The 19062-nt window shown below is 35.7% G+C and overlaps 4 protein-coding genes, 1 long non-coding RNA gene and 1 pseudogene across 13 annotated transcripts in view; 3 read left to right on the top strand and 3 right to left on the bottom strand.

The window, feature by feature from the left end:
• LOC126589051 (anthranilate synthase alpha subunit 1, chloroplastic-like) overlaps positions 1-19062 on the top strand; it is an 88093-nt pseudogene that overhangs the window by 16283 nt on the left and 52748 nt on the right.
• Positions 1-19062, top strand: part of LOC126589058 (uncharacterized) — a 68056-nt gene that overhangs the window by 10019 nt on the left and 38975 nt on the right. The window contains exon 3 of one of the 5 annotated variants that reach the window (XR_007611690.1): positions 1218-1336. The exons of 1 other annotated variant lie outside the window; for it this stretch is intronic. Coding sequence is in view for 1 of the 4 variants with exons in the window: in XM_050254241.1 (XP_050110198.1) it covers positions 875-1039 (165 nt within the window). In the remaining 3 variants the exon portion in view is untranslated. 3 more of the 5 variants (XR_007611689.1, XR_007611692.1, XM_050254241.1) reach the window with 3 other exon arrangements.
• The window catches only part of LOC126589054 (anthranilate synthase alpha subunit 2, chloroplastic-like), a 53974-nt gene that overhangs the window by 15718 nt on the left and 19194 nt on the right, over positions 1-19062 (top strand). The gene's annotated exons all lie outside the window — the stretch shown is intronic.
• LOC126589062 (uncharacterized) lies at positions 2016-4445 on the bottom strand. Of its 5 annotated transcripts, XR_007611696.1 has the most exons (7): positions 4305-4445; positions 4140-4208; positions 3573-3668; positions 3388-3460; positions 3205-3302; positions 2981-3046; positions 2016-2369 (listed from the first exon to the last, which is right to left on the bottom strand). It is a non-coding gene; the product is annotated as an uncharacterized LOC126589062 (long non-coding RNA). The 5 variants fall into 5 exon arrangements; XR_007611694.1 differs by having other exon boundaries at positions 3205-3460; positions 3573-3671; XR_007611697.1 differs by having other exon boundaries at positions 3205-3460; positions 3588-3671.
• The window catches only part of LOC126589050 (putative disease resistance RPP13-like protein 1), a 93349-nt gene continuing 80947 nt past the window's right edge, over positions 6661-19062 (bottom strand). The window contains exons 7-8 of the mRNA XM_050254234.1: positions 7252-8134; positions 6661-7139 (exon numbers count right to left, since the gene is read on the bottom strand). Of these exons, the coding sequence (XP_050110191.1) occupies positions 7261-8134 (874 nt within the window). The 3' untranslated portion in view covers positions 6661-7139; positions 7252-7260. The remainder of the gene's footprint in view (positions 7140-7251; positions 8135-19062) is intronic.
• Positions 7771-19058, bottom strand: LOC126589052 (putative disease resistance RPP13-like protein 1). Its single transcript, XM_050254235.1, has 5 exons — positions 18675-19058; positions 18085-18150; positions 12992-13087; positions 7991-11431; positions 7771-7867 (listed from the first exon to the last, which is right to left on the bottom strand). Exon 4 carries the CDS (start codon positions 11393-11395, stop codon positions 9383-9385), a length of 2013 nt encoding a protein of 670 aa, XP_050110192.1. The 5' UTR covers positions 11396-11431; positions 12992-13087; positions 18085-18150; positions 18675-19058; the 3' UTR covers positions 7771-7867; positions 7991-9382.

Raw genomic sequence — 19062 nt, 5'->3', positions numbered from 1 at the left:
TAAAAGTGCTTTTGGAAAGAAAATCAGTTTGATAGTGGGTCTTTTCATTAAAGGAGCACTGTAGCTCCGTGTGCTTTGAAAAAAAGCCAGTTTTCCAAAGCTGCAAATAGCAGCTTCAGCTTTTTCCTTTGATTTCAGCTTATTCTCACAGCAGCTTCCAAAATAAGCCCTTTTTTTTCAGTTTACCAAACACCTAAAACCCTCACAGCTTTTTTTCATAGGTGTTTTTTTTTTAAGCACCTCACTCCCAAACTAGGTCTTTAAGAGCTTTTACATTTAGTTGGAATTGTTACGATCCAATATATGTAGTTGTAGGATGTCTGAAACATGAAGTTGATATGTTTATCGGTGTTGAAATGTTAGGGGCGTTACCATAGCATATTTCATGAATCTGTCTTGTTTGAGTGCAAATCTGTTTTCTTTTCGTACTTGGATGAATTATCTAATTAGCGGTAAAGATTTTGTTCGATAATTAGAAATTAAAATTGCTCTGTTGCTCATAAATAGTTGAATATATAAGTACTTGTTTCTTTTTAAATGAACATAACAATGGCCGGTTACTTATCTTTGAGATCTAAATTAATGGTTTCTGGGTCCTTTGTGAATATATTCAAGGGATGGCAGAAGTTGGAGAGAGCTCGGGTGCAAAACCCTGTGAAGAATTCTGGGCCAAGCTCGTTCCATCAGACTTGAGATATCCGGATGTTGAAATTATTTCATATGAGATTGTAGTTTGCTCAGAGATCTTGTTCTCTTCTATTCACTAAAACGCACCAATGATGAAGTGGCAATTTTAGACTCTTATGCAACAATACAATCTAATATTGTCGTAAACTCTGGAAAACATCTTCGCAGAAAAAGGGCTCGCTCCCAGGTGGATGAAGAAGCTCATAATCCATCAAATCCATGCCCTCAATGTGGTACTGAATATGGTGCGTTCCGCTGCAATCAAACCACTATCCATCTGCAATGTCAAGCATGCGGAGGAATGATGCCTTCGTGCACCAATAAGTGTACCTCAACACTGTTTAGGATGTGATAAGGCATTTTGCAGTTTATATTGGCATGCGCAAGGGGTTTCACAAAGTGATTCTCACCATGTGTGCAGTCGCGAGACTTTTAAACCAATCTCAGAATGGACCATCTCTGGAATCCCTACTTCAACTCATGAAAACAATCGACATGAACAAGTGATCACTGAGAAGTGTACTGTACAGTTGGGGAGAACATCACAGGATGTTATTGCAGAATGGCTTGCAAAGTTGAACAACAGAGAAATTGATCGAACGAGGATGCCCCTGAATCATGCTGAGGCAATAACTTCTGGGACACCTACGTGCAATTACTGTTATGAGAAGCTGATCTCCTTCCTCTTGTACTGGTTTCGGATTTCGATTCCCAAATATCATCTACCCACAGAGGCATCAAACAGGGAAAATTGCTGGTATGGATATGCATGTCGGACACAGCACCATAATGAAGAACATGCTCGTAAAAGAAATCCTGTGTGCCGGCCAACTAGGGGTACTTATATGTAGATCTTGTTTCTCTTGTTTGCTCTGTTTTGAGAATTAGAAATTTATTACAAGCTTATCTTCTCTGGTACTACTGAGATTTTCTGGCAGCCGACATTTATGTATAAGAGTTGTTTGCTTTTGTTTGCTCATAAGTTTCGCGTACATATCATTGCACGACTTCAAACCTACACATGCGCAGCAACTTGAAAACTTTTGAAGCTCTATGCATCCCTAAGGGCATGATGAAATGGTAATCATTTGATAAGACATGATTAGTAGATAAGATCATCTTGCAGTACTAATTAAACAAATCGAATCTAGACCGCTTGAGATCGATTGGTAAACAACAGAGGGTTTTCGATACTACTAGAAAAATGCCCGCGCGTTGCTGCGGGACTTGAATGCACCATCCTTAACTACATGAATAAGACACATTTAACCTGAAAAAAAATTCAACATAATCATGAACGAACAAAAATGATAGATGAGTGATCGGTGTAGGTAAGATAAGTAGCTTAACTTTTATATACATTCAACTAAGCTGATTACAAAAGATGTGGTTGCAAAAAATGCTCTGTTTCCCTAAGCAACATGCATTTTACATATGTATTGCCTTTAAAGTTAAGATGGCAAAATATATGTCCTGGAGGCCAATCACCTGTTTTAGCAGTTAAACAAAAACACATAAAAAGTGTTTCGTTCTTGTTGCAGCAGCTAAGCAACTAAGTAGAAGAATGTTTGTTCAAGTTGATGCAATGAGAGTTCTCCTGTTCTTGTTGCAGCAGCTAAGCAACTAAGTAGAAGAATGTTTGTTCAAGTTGATGCAATGAGAGTTCTCGTTATACATGAACACTAAGCAAAATTAACTGGGTTAGTTTGTTGATATGCAACCCAAAATTAACACTAATAAAAATAGCACTTGAATCATATGCATAAGCAAAAGCAGATATTAAACATGAGAAAAAATACATGGAAAAGAAAACAATGTTAAATATCCTAGGTGCTCCATTTATAATTCTTCTCTATTTCTATATATTTAAACTACCAATTATCAGCACAAATATTTCATTTCCTTGCAACTACCACAACCACATATAAAACATACTTGATAGAGCATGTAATTGCTTTAAGTACATCTTTATCAAAAAATTCATTGGCTCGGAAATGCAGAGTGTTGCAATGGAAACATGAAAACCGAATATAGGAGTGTGAATTAAGTGTGCCGTATGCTATATCAATGTCAACATTTCATTTTTACTTAAAATAGCCCCAAAGATTATATAATAATACAGAACTCCCCAAACCACTTACCATAACAAAAAAATGCTGAGAATAAACATGTGTCAATATGTAGCTAAAGGAAGACATAAACTACAAATCAACAGTGACTAAAAACAAAATCTCAGAGACCAAACATGCACAAACATGCAGCAAAAAGCAAAAAAAATGTTGGAAAAACTGACCTTTAATTGTGATTCTAACGAAAACAGCGAGGTTGAATGAAGCTACGGATCATGCGTAACCCTCTCCTAAAACCAAACCAAACGCAAGATAAGCTAAATAACAAATAACTTTATTCAATAAATTTACAAAATTAACTCCAAATCACTAATTTAGCCTCTTGAATTCAGCTAGAGAACTCATCAGGAAACCCAACATTTTTTTAGAATATGATTAGCATTCTCACCTGTCATTTTCAATGTGAATTTCACACTTGCTTTCGACTCTTGCATTGTCAACCACTTTTGTTCCAAATCTTGTATTCCAGTAACCGGTCCCCAACATCTTGCAATTAAATAAAGGAGCATTGTAAGATTGCAGAGATGCATAGAACAGATAAAGCTAATGACAGAAACCTAAGCTACTTCACCTCTTCCATAAGTCCATGTCTCCACCCAAGCCTAAACATTCCGACATTGCCCCGATAAGTGTGTTGTCCTCACCTGCAAGATTTACAAAGAAGCAGAGAAATTGATGCATAACCAGAGATTAAAAAATTGCAGCCAGACTAAAAGGAACAAATTGAAAACACTAAAAAGAAAACAGCAAACTGACCTCATAAACCTTTACCTGTGCTTCTCTTTTACATGCTCCTTCTGCATAAACTGCTGTAGTGTTTATTTCTCCTTTTCGATTTAGAAATCCGCAATTCTGCTATAGAAAATGAGAGAATTGAATTACACATATTTTAGAATGACATTCCACCCTCTCCTGCCAATATCCTTTTAGAATGACATTCCTACCCATTTGCAAAACAAATTACAAACAAATCATAAAAGTGTCTTCATTCAGAAAACCTCACTTCTAAACGTGTCATGTCCAAAATTCTCCCATTTTCAACATGTATTTTTCAAGAAGAGACATACACTGGCACACATACAATGAAAATCATATGAAAAAAAGAGCCAAGAAATCACATAAAAGCATCAATCTTCGAAATTTTATTTTCCTTTCTCTCAATTATCACAGTCACCAAACAAAGGGTAAGTCTACAAATGTCAATTTTTATGCCACAAATTTGTGATGCATTACAATCTAAAATCACACACATACAATCATACATACACATACATGAGAGGAAAGGAAGCAAATATTTTCAACAAACGCGATGGAATTCCTTACCTGATAAAGGTTTGGTCCGGTGATGTGTACTATCCAGACTTTGCACATCCAGAAAGTGAAAAATATGACCTACCAAGGAAATCAAAGCATGCATGTGTTAGGTTTATCATTTGTCTGTCAAACTGTGCAGTAGAGACCAAAATCAAAGACATCGGTGTGTTTTACCTTTGAATCCAGTTTCCAGACTGATTTGCAGTGGCGGACTGCAAACGAAGTTGCAGGCCTCCTTGATTTTCTTTTGCTTAGCGGGAGAGAAGGAGGCTCTGGGTTTATTGGGGAGATGATCGAAGCTTATGGAAAACTTATACAGCTACCCAATGGAAAACAAACGGTATTAGGCATAAAAACAGAGTAAAATGTAGAATCAATTCAGAAACTGGTAATGGCTTTATTAAAAAACAAAAAGTAATGAGCTTCTGTTGTTTAGAATGTCGTATTTTCAAAAACAAAAGGTTCAGATTTTGAATCTAAACTCAATTTTGTTCTTTGAAAAAAGTGAAGGATAAACTTTCTTGTCAAAAAACACATTTGGCCATACGTCTATGATTTTAGGGAGAGAGAGAGAGAGAGAGGGAGATACCTCCTGCCTTTGCTGGAAACTTGCCAACAGGAGATTTTCTAGGGGCTGAGCCTTTAATCCTGCATAAATCAAAAGACCCATTTCAGTTCCAATATCAAAATCAAAAACTTCAAATTCAAGCAAAAGCTGGGATTTTTTGTTCCTGGTTTGTACAAATCAAATTAAAATCAGATTCTCAATTACCTTGCAGTTTCTTGTTTGCATCGGAGGCTAGCCCTGAGATAACCTCTAGAACTCCCAGGGCTGAGACTCACTCCTGAGATCACCTTCGTACCGCCCGAAACTGTGTACTGCAGCTCCTGCAACCGAGCCACACATCCATCCATCTTCACAAACCCACATAACAACACAAAACCATTAGTCCAAAACACACACTAAACTTTCATTCAATTAAGTCTCAAAAACTTTAATTAAGTTAAAAAGAACAGTCCAATTGTACCAAAACTATATACAGAAACCGAGAAAAACATAACAAACAGTGGTGCAAAGGTGTATAATGACACTAAATCTTCAAATGAAAAAAAAAAATACCCAAACCAATATAAAAGCCAAAGTCATCCCTAGCAACTGTAAAATAACAATTAAAAAACGAAACTCATATAAGTTCACAACAAATTAAAACGCCTAGATCAACATTAACATTAAATTAGCTACAAACCTAGATAAACCAACACTAAATTAGACTATACTAATAACACATAAGCTTCAAACCAATGCCAAATCAAAAATTTGGATAAAACCAACAACAAAACCACACCTTGTTCCTGTTCTGTCTCCCTTCCCTTGCTTTTCTCTTTTGCCCACTCCCCAAATTAAGCCTTTTCCCCTCATTTTTTTTCTCTTTTGGCTGCTCACTTAACCCCTATTTTTTTTCTCTTCACCTTGCTCGATTTCCAGCCCCCCCCCCCCTTTTTCTTCCACATCTATATTTTTTTCCTCATTTTTTCCATCACTACTCTTGACACTAATTCTCCACTCTTTTTATCTATTAATTATTTCACTCAGTCAAAACATGGGATCACATTTTCTCAAGCAGCCCAAAAAAACTGACCAAACCAAAATCAGAAAAACATCCAAACTAAAACATACAATCACCATTGTCAAGCAGCAAACGATAAATTAGAAATACAAAACAAAGAAAAAAAAAACAGAAACACACTAAAACATGCCATCGGTGAACACCATACCTTGGAAAGGTAGACACACGCAGCTATTCGAGACCAATCCCACCGAAACAAAATTTGTGCGTTTCGACAAAAGGAGAAGAAATCCAAATATCAACCAATTGGCCCGTCGTCTGAAAATCGAGAGCGCAAACAAAATCCCAAAATAAACCAAAAGTAGGGTTTCCTTGGTGGGTATTTTGTGAGAGGGAAATCAGAAGATTTGAGGACGGAAGAAAAGAAGGGAAAGGTGGGTTCGTGGTGAGTGAAGGGGTGAAAAGAAATCCCTGGAAATTCGCCTACCCCATACTTCTCCCTTACTCTCTCTCTCCCTAAACCCATACCTCCCTGCCGAAAATCCTCTCCCCTAAATCCCGACGATCCTCTCCCTCCAACCTGTCAACCCTTCTGTCCCCCTTCCCTCTCTCTCCCTGAGTCAAATTTGAGAGAAATGAGAGAGAAACGGTGCTCTAGGGTTGTAGGAAATGAGACTTGCAGAGTGAGAAAAGGGAAGGATGGGGATTTGATGGATGGTTACCGAGAGAGAGTCGGGAGAGAGAAAGAGGGAAGGAAAAGGCGGTGGCAATTTTGTAAATAAAAGTGAAATTCGGCTCAAACCCACGGACAAAATTACCCTTCTAAGTTGTAATAATTACCCTTCCAACCCAGCCAGAGATATAATGGTAGTGATGTAAATAAAGCAAAATCGAGGGTCAATCATTTGACTGTAGCTAAGCTACAGTCAAATCCCTCCTCAATTTTAGAATAGATAATGGTCTGACAACATTCAAGCATGATCATAGATTCACAGTTCCACAGAAATGAAATCATCATCCATATTTTACAAACCAAACATTTGAATTCGAATTCTACAAAGTACCAAAATCTACCTCTCAATAGACATAATTTGGAAACAAACTTGAAAAAGGAAATTCGAAAACTAGAGCTCATAGACTTGTTGAAGCTCCTTTTTCACCGAAGACTAGTTCGATACAACAAACTGTCGTATAATAGAACCACCGTAAGACACAATAAGAAAAGAGGAACAATTCCACTCCATTTAACCCATCAGTGTCAAGCCTTCTGAGAGATGGTAGCTGTGCCAATGCTGGCATTGAAAAACAATGTTCACAATCCACAAGTCGAAGAGTAACAAGATGAGAGAACGAACAAGTCATCTCCTAACCGATTTGGAATTTTTGTAGCTCCGTATCTTTCTATCGCAAATACTTTCAAGTTTATATGGGACAAGAGTACCTGTAAAATTTGTTATTATGTGAACATTAACATTTGAAACATGTTTATGATTTAAAATTTACACAGCCATATCGTAAATAAACACATAAACACACGTTGATGAATTACGTACCATTGCAAATCATATCTTTCGGTTATCAATCACTACCTTGGGGATGTGAGAAATCTTGGCCCAATCTTCTCCCGTGTCTCTCCGGCACCGTTGTGTTAGCAAATCACACTCGCGGATTTCTAGACCAGAAAGAGAAGTGGGTAGCCCTTCATCTGGCAAGCTCTGGAGTCGAGGACAAAAAAAAATGTTCAACTCCTTGAGAGAGATGAGGTGTCTTAACGCCTTGCCGTCAATTGTTTTCAGATTCGGATGCTGGAAGATTCCGAGAGAAGTGAGAGTGGTTGGCAGCTGCCCCTCTTCTGGAAATGATTCGCCAATTTCTTCTTCTTCACATTCTGAGAAGCTGACATCCAATCTTTCGAGAGAGGTGAGTGTTTGTAGACCCCACCGCATACGGTTTGCCATCAGTTTTTTACAACTCCCGATTCTGAGTGAAAGCAATTTGGACGGCAATCCCCCTTCCGGAAATGATTCCAATTCTGGACAATACCATATATTCAAATACGAGAGAGATGGGAATTTAGATTCTTCCGGAAATGATTTAAATTCTTTACTCCCTTGTATGTACAGAGACTGAAGAGAAGGGAGACAGGCGTGCATCTCCTCTGGCAGTGACCTGAATTCTGGGCAATTCATTATACACAAATGATTAAGGGATGGGAATTTAAATTCTTTACACCCTTCTATGGACAGAGACTGAAGAGATGGGAGAGAGGCGTGCATCTCCTCTGGTAGTGACCTGAATTCTGGGCAATTCATTATATACAAATTATTGAGGGATGGGAATTTAGATTCTTCCGGAAATGATTTAAATTCTTTACTCCCTAGTATGGACAGAGACTGAAGAGACGGGAGAGAGGCGTGCATCTCCTCTGGCAGTGACCTGAATTCATTGCATTCTTTGATTTCCATCCTCTTCAAGTTGGGCGCTTGCAGTCCTCCTCCATAGAGGAAACCCACAAATTCTGGGCATTTGTATATCCTCAAATCATCAAGCGATGGGAATTTAGATTCTTCCAGAAATGATTTAAATTCTTTACACCCTTCTATGAACAGAGACTGAAGAGACGGGAGAGAGGCGTGCATCTCCTCTGGCACTGACCCGAATTTGTTACATTCATAGATTTTCATCATCTTCAAGTTGGGCGCTTGCAGTCCTCCATGGGGGAAACCCACAAATTCTGGGCACTCCTTTATCTTCAAATAATAGAGGGATGGGAATTTAGATTCTTCAGGAAATGATTTAAATTCTTCACACTCTTCCATGGACAGAGACTGAAGAGACGGGAGAGAGGCGTGCATCTCCTCTGGCACTGACCACAAGTTTTTAAAACGGCACATAGATATCCTCTTCAAGTTGGGCGCAAGCAGCACTCCACCACCCACAAAACATACCAGATTCGGGCAATCTGATATTCCCAAGTCACGGAGGGATGGGAGTTCAATATTGAATTTATTGCATTCTTGCGAACAAGCAAGGGATTCGATATTAACTTTCTGCAAAATTAGCCGCTCAAGTCTTGGGAAGTAGTATAACGGTAATTTCCCCGTTAGTTTGGGACAGTTCTCCAGACTAAGCTCGCAAAGATTAGGAAAATGCCCGCCTTCTTCTTCTTCACCTCCAGGGAAACACCACTCTTGCCATTCCCGCATACTGCGGAAACTCAGAAACTCCAGAGATTTAAATGCAGGCCCATAAAACTCAGACCCCACTAATTCCACTCCATTCAACCCATCAATTTCAAGCCTTTTGAGGGACGTTAGCCGCCCCAATGCTGGCAGGGAGAAACAATATCCACAATTCTCAAGTCGGAGAGTGATGAGATTAGAGAAAGACTCATCTCCTAACCAACCTGGAAACTTTATACCTCCGTATCCCTTTATAGCCAGTACCTTTAGGTTTGTATTGGGCTGCAGGTTGCCCAGCACTCGGCTATCGTTTTGAGAATCAGCAGTGTCACCTTCCCATTTCAAATGTATTTCACTGAGCTTCTTGTCCCTCAGTTTGGCCTCCAAAGCATCCTCAGCATGTTTGATATTTTGAAGCCCTGAAATATGAAGATTTCCACTCAAATGCTGAAACCCCTTTAACTCATCAATGTATCCCCCAGCATCTTTGCTCAAGACAAACTCACCTCCGAATGTTTGGAGATCTTTCAACTTGCCCATGTGGGGGGGGGGGCATCTTTTTTATTTTCGTACCTCTGAAATCAAGATGGCGCAAGTTGATAAGTCTTCTCAAATCGGTGGGCAACTCAGCTAGACATGTACAATTTGACAACAACAATGTTTGTAAATTATACAAACTGCATACCGTGTCCGGTAATTTCTGGATTGGAGTGTTACACAAGTCGAGGTACCGTAGATGCTTCAAGTTGCTAATCAAATCAGGCAACTCCGTGATATCATGCACACGTAGTTTGAGAACTCTTAAACACTGTAGCATTAAAAGGAGATCAAGTCGTACTGTCGGCAAATAGAGATCGCCAAGAATGAAGGTGCGCAGATACTTAGCTTCATAAATAGTGCCAAATCTCTTATAATCAACATTAGATGAATATTGCAAATAAGAAAAATGACGACCCTTGCTCACAACGTCCAATGAGAAGTTGTGGTCTTCCAATCTAATGCAAAATTCTCCAGATACGTAAGTCGCCAAATCATGCATCAGATCATGCATGATGAAACAATCATTTGAAGATGAGTATTGAAAAAATGACCGTGAGATCAGATCATCAAAGTATTTCTTTCCAACATCTTCCAACATAGTCTTCTTTTGGGGTTGTAAAAGATCTTCGGCCATCCACAACAAAATTAATTCAGATTTGTTAAATTTATAGTCTTTGGGAAATATGGAACAATAAGCAAAACAACGCTTCAGCTCCGGAGACAAGTACTGGTAGCTTAGCCATAGAGCCGGCAGAATGTCAATCTTTGCATATGACAACTCCCATATGTCACTTTTTAGCACATTTTCCCACTCCTCCACTTTTGATTCAGAGCGTAAGAGACCACCCAGAGATTTTGCAGCTAAAGGAAGGCCTTTACACTTGCTAACAATTTGTCTTCCAATTACCTCAAGATTTGGATCTACAACACCACTTGCATCTTTGGAGGCATGTTTTGCAAATAAAAACCAACAGTCTTCCTCAAGTAAGTTCTTTAAATAGTGGGTTTGCAAAGTACCCATCGTAGTTGCAACGCCATCATTCCTTGCGGTGACAATGATCTTACTTCCATGAGCTCCAGACTCGAAGGGGCGCCTTAAGGAATCCCAAATATTGTAATTCTCATTCCAAACATCATCAAGAACAAAAAGAAACTTCTTCCCCTTCAAAGCATCTTTGAGTTTGACTTGAAGCTGGTCTAGGTCTGTGGTATCACAGGTTTGTGAAGTGACTGATGCATAAATTGTTTGTGTGATCTTAACAACGCCAAATTCATCAGAAACACAAACCCATGCCTGGAGCACAAAATGCTGCTTCACTTTATCATCATTGTATAAGAGCTGGGCAAGGGTGGTCTTTCCGATCCCACCCATGCCCACGATGGGAATGACGCCAATCTTATTACAAGTAACATCATCTGATAGCAACAATTGAATGATGGTTTCCTTCTCATGATCTCTTCCATATACATCAGAGCCTTCTACTAAAGAAGTTGAAGGCAATGTTTGTGAGATTCTGTGACTACAACGTTCTTTCAAACCGAAGGCATCTTTCTGTTGTGAAATGAAGCTTAGCGTCTCAATAATTTCCTTTATCTTGTTGTCTATAGACTCATCAAAAGCATGGAAAGAAGCAGAGATGAGGTCTTGTACCTTGCTTATGCTACTTCCAAATTCAGCTTCCATTTTCCGCTTTAACGCTTCTGTCTTGATCTCGTCCAGAAGGTCCTCAGCATGAAAGACTGCCTCTTTAAGCTCATGCAGCCACTGCTTCACAACTTGGTTACTTAATTGCTTTTGCTCGGCATCATCATAAACAGCATTGACAGATAACAACTCGATCCTCAACTTCTTCAGCAACCCATCAGTCAGTTTCTTTCCTCTGATGAAGTTCTTGACCTCCTGAGAATCCATCTTTTGAAATACTTGTTGAAAGAAAGCGGAGAAAAATGCTCCGCCTACCACCTCCACAGCCATGATCGATCTCTTCTTTGCAAATGGAATTGAGTTTTGCTGGGGGAGATAATCACAAATTAGCTAGCAATATCAATGTAACGAAAACTATGGTTCGTTTTCGCTACAAATAAACTAATTCAAACCAAGAGTTATTGGATTGATATTAAACAAAGACTGACTTTATTATATTTAACACAAAAGTAGATGCGTTTGGAGTCATTTCTCATCGGCTGCCTTAAAACTCCACTTTTTAGAGCAACCCTACCCCTAAATGTCTCCATGTGCTATAGGCAACCCAATCCGCCAAAGTGGATGGTAAGTTAGTAACTGTCTTTAGTGAACAGTAACTGTCTCATTACATCTCCACCAAATAGCCCAGGTTATTGGTATTAAAATATTTTTTAATAAGAAATAATTTTATTTTTAATTTGGAATGACAATAAAAAATTGGTTGAAAAGTATTTGAAAATATTGAAATGTGATGTAAAGTGAAAAAATATGGTATTTATAGAAAAAAATTTATAACTTTTTTATATTTTTAATTGACTTTTTATAAGTTTTTGTATTTTTTATAATTTTCTAATCATGGCTAACATCAAAGTGATGTCATACCACCCGGTGGCTGGGCCAGTCAATTCGGACCTGGGGGAAAAGTGGGGGCTCCAGGGGAGCCGAGGTTATTGGAATGGGCTGGAGCTGCGTTTTCTTTTTCTTTTTTTTTGGGTAGGGGGATTCCAGAGCTCATCGCCCAGGGGACTTGGCTGGGCTGGAAGTGTTCTAAAAATAAAGGCTTCAATGTTAAAATGGTCTCTGTGTTTTAGTTATTGGGTCAATTTAATTCATGTATTTTCAATTTGATCAATTTGGTCATTGTGTTTATCTTCATTAGCCAATTAAGGACATTTCCATCTAATTTCTGTAAATTTTTTTATAAATTATTGTAAACTTATTTATAAAATTATTTATTTGATTTAAAATATTTAAAAATGAAATTAAAAGAAAATTTATTCTCCTTCCAATTTCCCGACCTCCTCCCTAACATTACCCTCTCTTTTCTATGTCACAATCTTAATCATTTTTCAGATTGGATGTTTTATCTCTTATATGTGTTATTTCTTATTAATTTGCATTTTTTTGTAAAGAGAAATGATAATAATATCTCATATAAATTTTCTTATGAATTTTTTAAAAGAGATTGAATGAAATATCCTTAATTGACTAACAGAAACAAACATGATGACTAAATTAACCAAAACAAAAACATGGGGACTAAATTTGCCATGTGGCTACAATACAGGGACCATTTTGACATTTAAGCAAAAATAAATACATATGAAACAGAGGTCCCTTATGTTGAGTGTTTCAAAACCGTATAAAACATGTAAAATTTGTAAATATATTTACAATAGGCAATACTATGTAAATACATGGAATGTAGGAAGGAAATTATAGACCTTTTGTTTTGAATCAAGAAAAACACTAATTCTAAAATACAATTTCAAGAACCCTTACCAGGCAGTAGATCATAAAAAAGAACGCTAATTCTAAAGTACAATTTCAATTTCTCTCTATGTTAAAAAGCATGCAAGCAGAGAGAAAAGGTGTAGTTTCTATTACCTGCAGAATTAGCTTGTAAAGACTTGACCACTGTGTTCTGAATCAATGTCCCTCCATTGTCAGCATCTTTAGAGATTTTCTGTACATAATTCCACTCTAAAAATAAATCCATGTTAAACTTGGAAAGAGTTGCTATTCATAACGCAAACAGAGTTGAAACAGAGACGATCAAGTTCTGTAAGTAATTAAATATATGGAAAAAATCACGTCCAAACCGAAGAAAAATTCTACTTTCTAACAATTGAACTTAATATATGAAACCACCAATTTAGTCGCAAAAGAGCAACCATTAAACAAAACATCAACCGAAAAACCATTAAAACAAAAGGGCTGCTTGATGAAGTTTCTCATACATCATTTTGCTTATCTCTAAGCACAAATATGGAGTATAAGATGAAATAAATAGCATACTCTATAGCTGTACAACTCTGAAGTTAGACATCAACTTACATTTTCTGACAAAAAGAAACTCAATGAATCATAGTTGTATTCCAGCTTCTGAATTTAGACATCATTATGTTTGTCCTATTTTTTGACAAATAGAAAATGCTGATTCAATGAGATAAACATAATGATTATTCTTGATTATGTTGTTAATGATCCCATTACATACTCTCATTTCTTTTTACATTTTACAAACTCTCATTAATTTGTTACTTATACACACTCTAATTTCTTTTTAATCGTTTTATTGAGCAAATAAAAAATGAATCAAATGTTATCTAGTAACAAACTCATTGAATCATTTTCCTACAAGTGATCATTTCTCCTCTACGATGTTATTCAGTAAGAAACTCACTGAATCATGCAATAACAAAATCCTTAATTGTTATTAAACTTGTTTTCATCTCTCTTTGTAATCTCTAGTCACTATTTAAATCTAAGATTGATAAGATGAGATATCATAGTTTTAGATGCGCATTGCTTAGAATAATAATTTTTTAAGGGCAGAGTTGGGATGCGATCCCTAACTATCAATGCTCTTTAACTGAAATCTTGTTGGTTTTCAGCTTTTGATCTAAGTCTTTGACATTAATGAAATAATATATTTATATGTAAGTTATTATATTCTTAAATTGAAAATTGAAATTTGTAGTTATAGTTGTTTATATTTATGAGATTTTAAATAAAACCCATAATTAGTGGAATTAAAAATATTAAAGGATAAATTATACTCTCCAATATATTGTGTATATACACATTCGTAAATAATAGTAAAAAAATTATTGTACCAAAACATGGGTACATTTTCCAAAACCACAAAAAAAGACTTAATAACATTATTAAATTTCTTTGATTAAACTTGACGGGGATCATGGATTTAAATATCGAAAATATCGGCGAAATTTTCGTTTTTTTGACTTACCGATATTTTAAGGAGTATCCAATGAGTTTTCGTTAAAATATCGCGATATTATCGCAAATATCGAAAATATCGCGATATTTCTCGATATTTTTTATAATATCGCGATATTCGCTAAAATGTCGCGATATTAGTCCAAAAATTCCTTAAAATTTGGAAAAGACTCGGTTTTGAGCATAAAGGGGTTCGAACCCCTCCCCCTTAACTTCTTAAGGCCTTAACCACTGTACCACTTATGTTGTTATGATAATAAGCTACAATATTTATATATATGGTTTATTTTTACAAGAAACAAATTTGCACATATTCCAAATTTTTTGTGGTATTATATTTTAAATTGTGTCAATTAATTACTTAGTCAATGGCAAGTGGTTTTTAATTTTTCTATTTTTTATTTGGTCAAGGGCTGGAAAAAATTCCGGAAAATCCCAAACCAAACCGAAAAAGTCCCAAACCCAAACCGAAAAATCCTAAACCAAAACCATCCTGAAGTTCGGGAATCCCATCCCGAAAAATACCGAAATTTTCGATATGGGATTGGTTTCCAAATCCCATTTGTTTGGTAATCCCGAAAAATACCGAAGTATTCGGTTTCCTATTGACTTTTGGGTTTTGGTTCTTGAAAACCATTGCCATAGTTGGTAACTACTCTTCAAAATACACTCACTCTACACATAGAGATGATGAAGATAGTGAAAATTTTGAACCTCATAGGAACTCTATGTGGTACTAAGTCACTCATGTATCTTACCATGCAATGTATAAAGTGTAAAATATTGTACTAATTCATTATATATAAATGATTATGGTGTGTTTAGACTTCTTTCATTAATTTCTACATATTTTCTATAGTCACAATGTTTGTCAGCTCGCTATATAATCAACTTGATAATGTTAAATCCATCATGCAATGCATTTCCTTCCAATTTTTTGTGATAAACTAATAGATAATTGACTAAATAAACATCCTGCAAAGTTTCAATAAAAATTTCCAAGTTTTTCTTACAATTTCCGTGGTTTCCATGTAATTTTTATCGATATCGATATTATCCCGATATTTCCATCGATATTTCCGTGTTTTCGGACTACCGATATTTCCGATATTACCGATATTTTCTTCCTTGACGGGGATACATTCTTAGATCAACGAAATAGAATGTACCCATATAAGTTTAAAATATAGATTAGAAAAAAATGGAATGGATCTTATATAAAAAGAAATGGGTACATGTTATACTAAAAAAAAAGTATTGTTTACATTTAGGATTAAAAAATTGAAAAGTTATATGAATGGTTACATTTAAGATTAAAAATTGAAAATATTTCTAAACAAAAAAATTTAATGGGTGCAAACTAAATCTTTTTTTTTTTTTTGGAAATATTTTGAATTGAAAATTAATTAGGAGTGTAATAAGGGTGTGAATATTAAAACCCTAAAACAATTACTAATTTTTATTTCAAAAAATTATATAACTGACATCTAAATTCATCAATACATTAATGGTAGGGACTTTAATCAAAATCTGAAAACTAATAACGTCTTAATCAATAAGCATTAGTAACTAGGGAGGACCAAATACTAATTTTCCAATCCCCTCCAGATCCATTATGTGGGGATCCTGGGATCCCCACATCTCAGCCGTTCATCGTCTATCGTGCAGTCAATTTTCGTCAGGTATTATTTATGTTTAATTTAAAATAATAAAAGTCAAATGATTTCTGACATCACGATACACGATGAATGACTGAGATGTGAGGCTTTCTAGGATCCCCACATAATGGATCCGGAGGGGAGCCGTTTCCATTTTCCACAACCACTGTTATTAGAGTACTTTACAAATTGATTATTTTTCTTCCTAATTAGCAGGTGGATTAACTTAAATGATTATTTAAAGCTTTTGGATCTTGTATTGCTTAGGGCCTATTTGGGAGGTGATTCTAGGTTTAAAAGTGGGAGGTGCTTTATTCAGAAGTGATTCTAAACCGCGCAAGAGCGGTCCCAAAAGGACTTAATTATTCTATTAGTTTATTTCATTAAGAAATGGGAACTTTCATGAAAAATGCTTGGACTAAATAAAGCCTAGTTATTGGGTCCAGTTTTATAAATAATGTATAGTAATTGGTATAATTTCATAAATAGTGTCTCTTTCTTGGTCCAGTTTCATAAATAGTGCCTAGTTATTGATCCACTTTCATAAATAATGCCTAGTTCTTGATCTTGTTTCATAAATATTGTCTAATTCTTAGTCCAGTTTCGTAAATATTGTATAGTCCAGTTTCATAAATAATTTTCATCTATTGGTTTAGTTTTAGAAATATTGTCTAATTCTTGTTTTCGTTCATAAATAGTGTATACTTATTGGTTCAATTTCATATATAGTGTATGCTTATTGATTTAGTTTCATAAATAGTGTCTACTTATTGGTCAACTTTTATAAATAGTGTTTACTTCTTGGTTCAGTTTCATAAGGTTTGAAACTTAAGACTCTTTTTGGTCCTGTAAAAGCACTCATTGCGCCCAAAACGATGAACCCAGAAGTGATCCATTAGATCAAAACCTTGAGAAGATTATGTTCTCGATAATTATATTTAAAAAGTTGTTTTCAATTACTAAATTAAAATTTCCTCACATTTTTTTACATACCTACAAAAATAAATGCAGCTCTCCATCCAATTTTTGGAGCTTGAGTGTCATCTTGAAGAAACTTTACCTTGTGCCCATAACACAAGTGGCACACCACGTGTTATTATGTAAGTAGCGAAAAATTTTATTTTTTGTGTAATTAATTTTTTACACAAGAATCTCACAACTTGTATAGATACACGTGGTGTACCATCCCGTGCTCCGAGCACATTGAAAAATTTCTCATTATCTTGACTATTATTAGAAAAAAAAACACCAGAAATATAAAAATGGGGAATGTAATTCAGTTTGAACTCTTTTTCTTATTCTAAGCAAAAATAAAATAAATAAAAAATCTATTAATGTATCAGACAATCGGGAAAAAAGTGGAGTGTGGAAGGGGGGTTGGGGGACGCGCCCAGCGCAAGTTCGGTTTTTTATGTTTTTTTTTAATTCTTTTGTCCTTGTCATTAAATAAAATTAATGGATGATTTTTTATTAAAATGTAAAAATTTGATGCCCTTTTCATTAGTTTTTTTTTTTTAAGAAATATCAACTCAAGTAGAATTATTGCCATTTTTCCGACCCAAGGAAAAGAAGACTTCAATTATTAGGTTATGTGAATCAACTGATAGAGCCAAGCAAAGATCGCCACCTACCTATTTCAAAGCTAAAATTTCAAGAGGAAATCTACATTAATGATTTGGTGAGATGAATCAAATGTGAGAACCAATAAGAGAGCACCAAAAGATAAACCTCGGTACTCGAGCAACAAAATCACAAACCAAGGACTGCAACGATTATGAAGTACTCAGTTATATTTCAGGAAAAAGACTACAAAACCTACTCCAAGCCTACAATGTTATATCATCAATGATTACAGATACGAATCAGAATAAGCATCATAATCCAAAAAACATGGTTTTATCACGCAAAGAGAAGAAGGATATCAGCCGAAGATTTTCTGTACTTAATTATCAAACCACTGCATACTTTGATTGTGTGGGAATAGTTTTATGCCAATAGAAGCAATATGGCTTCGCCCAACCCAACAAAAGGGTTTTCTTTATTTGGTGAAAAAAAATTTCACATGCAACATTCATTTACCTGTAATTGAAGAATACGAAGCGCTGGAAACTGGAATTCTTCCACAAAAAATCAAAACAAACTCCCCTGCAAAGGAACCATACTTAATTTCAGCAAACTTATCTAAGATTTAAAAATAATTTTAAATCTCATACTAAACAAGTTTTTGAATCTTAAAAGAAAATTGTTTTTAAGAGAGATTCTTAAAAAAATGTTTTGAGAAATAATGATTTTTTTTTAATATGATACCAAACAAGCCCCTAAAAGCCTTTGGAGCCTGAAAACAAAAGTTTCAAAATCAGAAAAACCAATGAAACCAAACCCAATTTAAAACAAACTTTTCAAGTATTTGAATATTATTTATGGATGAAAATCATTTTTCCATTTTGTATTTGTATTAATTCTATGATGCATGCAATTAGTGAAAAACAAAAGCAAATTCAACACATTTAGAATTCAGGAATCTTGAGTGCCTAAAAAACCTCATACCTGACCCACAACCACTACTTTATTTTTGTAACAAAGCCCTCAACCATTAACTCAGAAAAGACTGCATGCTATCTAGAAAAAACAAAAACAAAAAGAAGCACCAAATCGGTAGGAGAACTCACCATGAAACCGAACTTTTTCTGGGCTTAAAGCTTTCTTCGAATCGGGACCGGATTGTGTTGTGGTTAACAGGTTTTGAGAGAGATTGTGCTGGGGTTCGTGATCTTTTTAGAGAGAGAATTTTTTGGTTCGTGGTTTGTGAGAAAGAGAACTGGGGAGATTCTGGACCCAAATGGAACAAACAGGTATCTTCTTAGAGGTGGTGGCACCCCCAGCCAACAAATAGTAAGGGGAAATTTGTAAATCCACTGTTTAACATTGAAAAGCAAAGCAGGAATGGGAAGAAAAACGAAAGGTATTTTCGTGAAATCACTGTTGGTAAACAGTGCCCATCAACTGAAGTTTTCGTATAGGTATAATGATACAATACTAAGCGTAGTGCATTGTATA

The sequence above is a fragment of the Malus sylvestris genome, chromosome 11 (genome assembly GCF_916048215.2).
Source record: "Malus sylvestris chromosome 11, drMalSylv7.2, whole genome shotgun sequence".
NCBI classification, from domain to species: Eukaryota; Viridiplantae; Streptophyta; class Magnoliopsida; order Rosales; family Rosaceae; genus Malus; species Malus sylvestris.
This window is presented reverse-complemented; position numbering and strand designations above follow the sequence as displayed.

What these genes read in the sequence shown, in the direction of transcription:
- LOC126589052 (XM_050254235.1), bottom strand. Translation starts at nt 11,395, where the DNA reads ATGGCTGTGGAGGTGGTAGGCGGAGCATTTTTCTCCGCTTTCTTTCAA.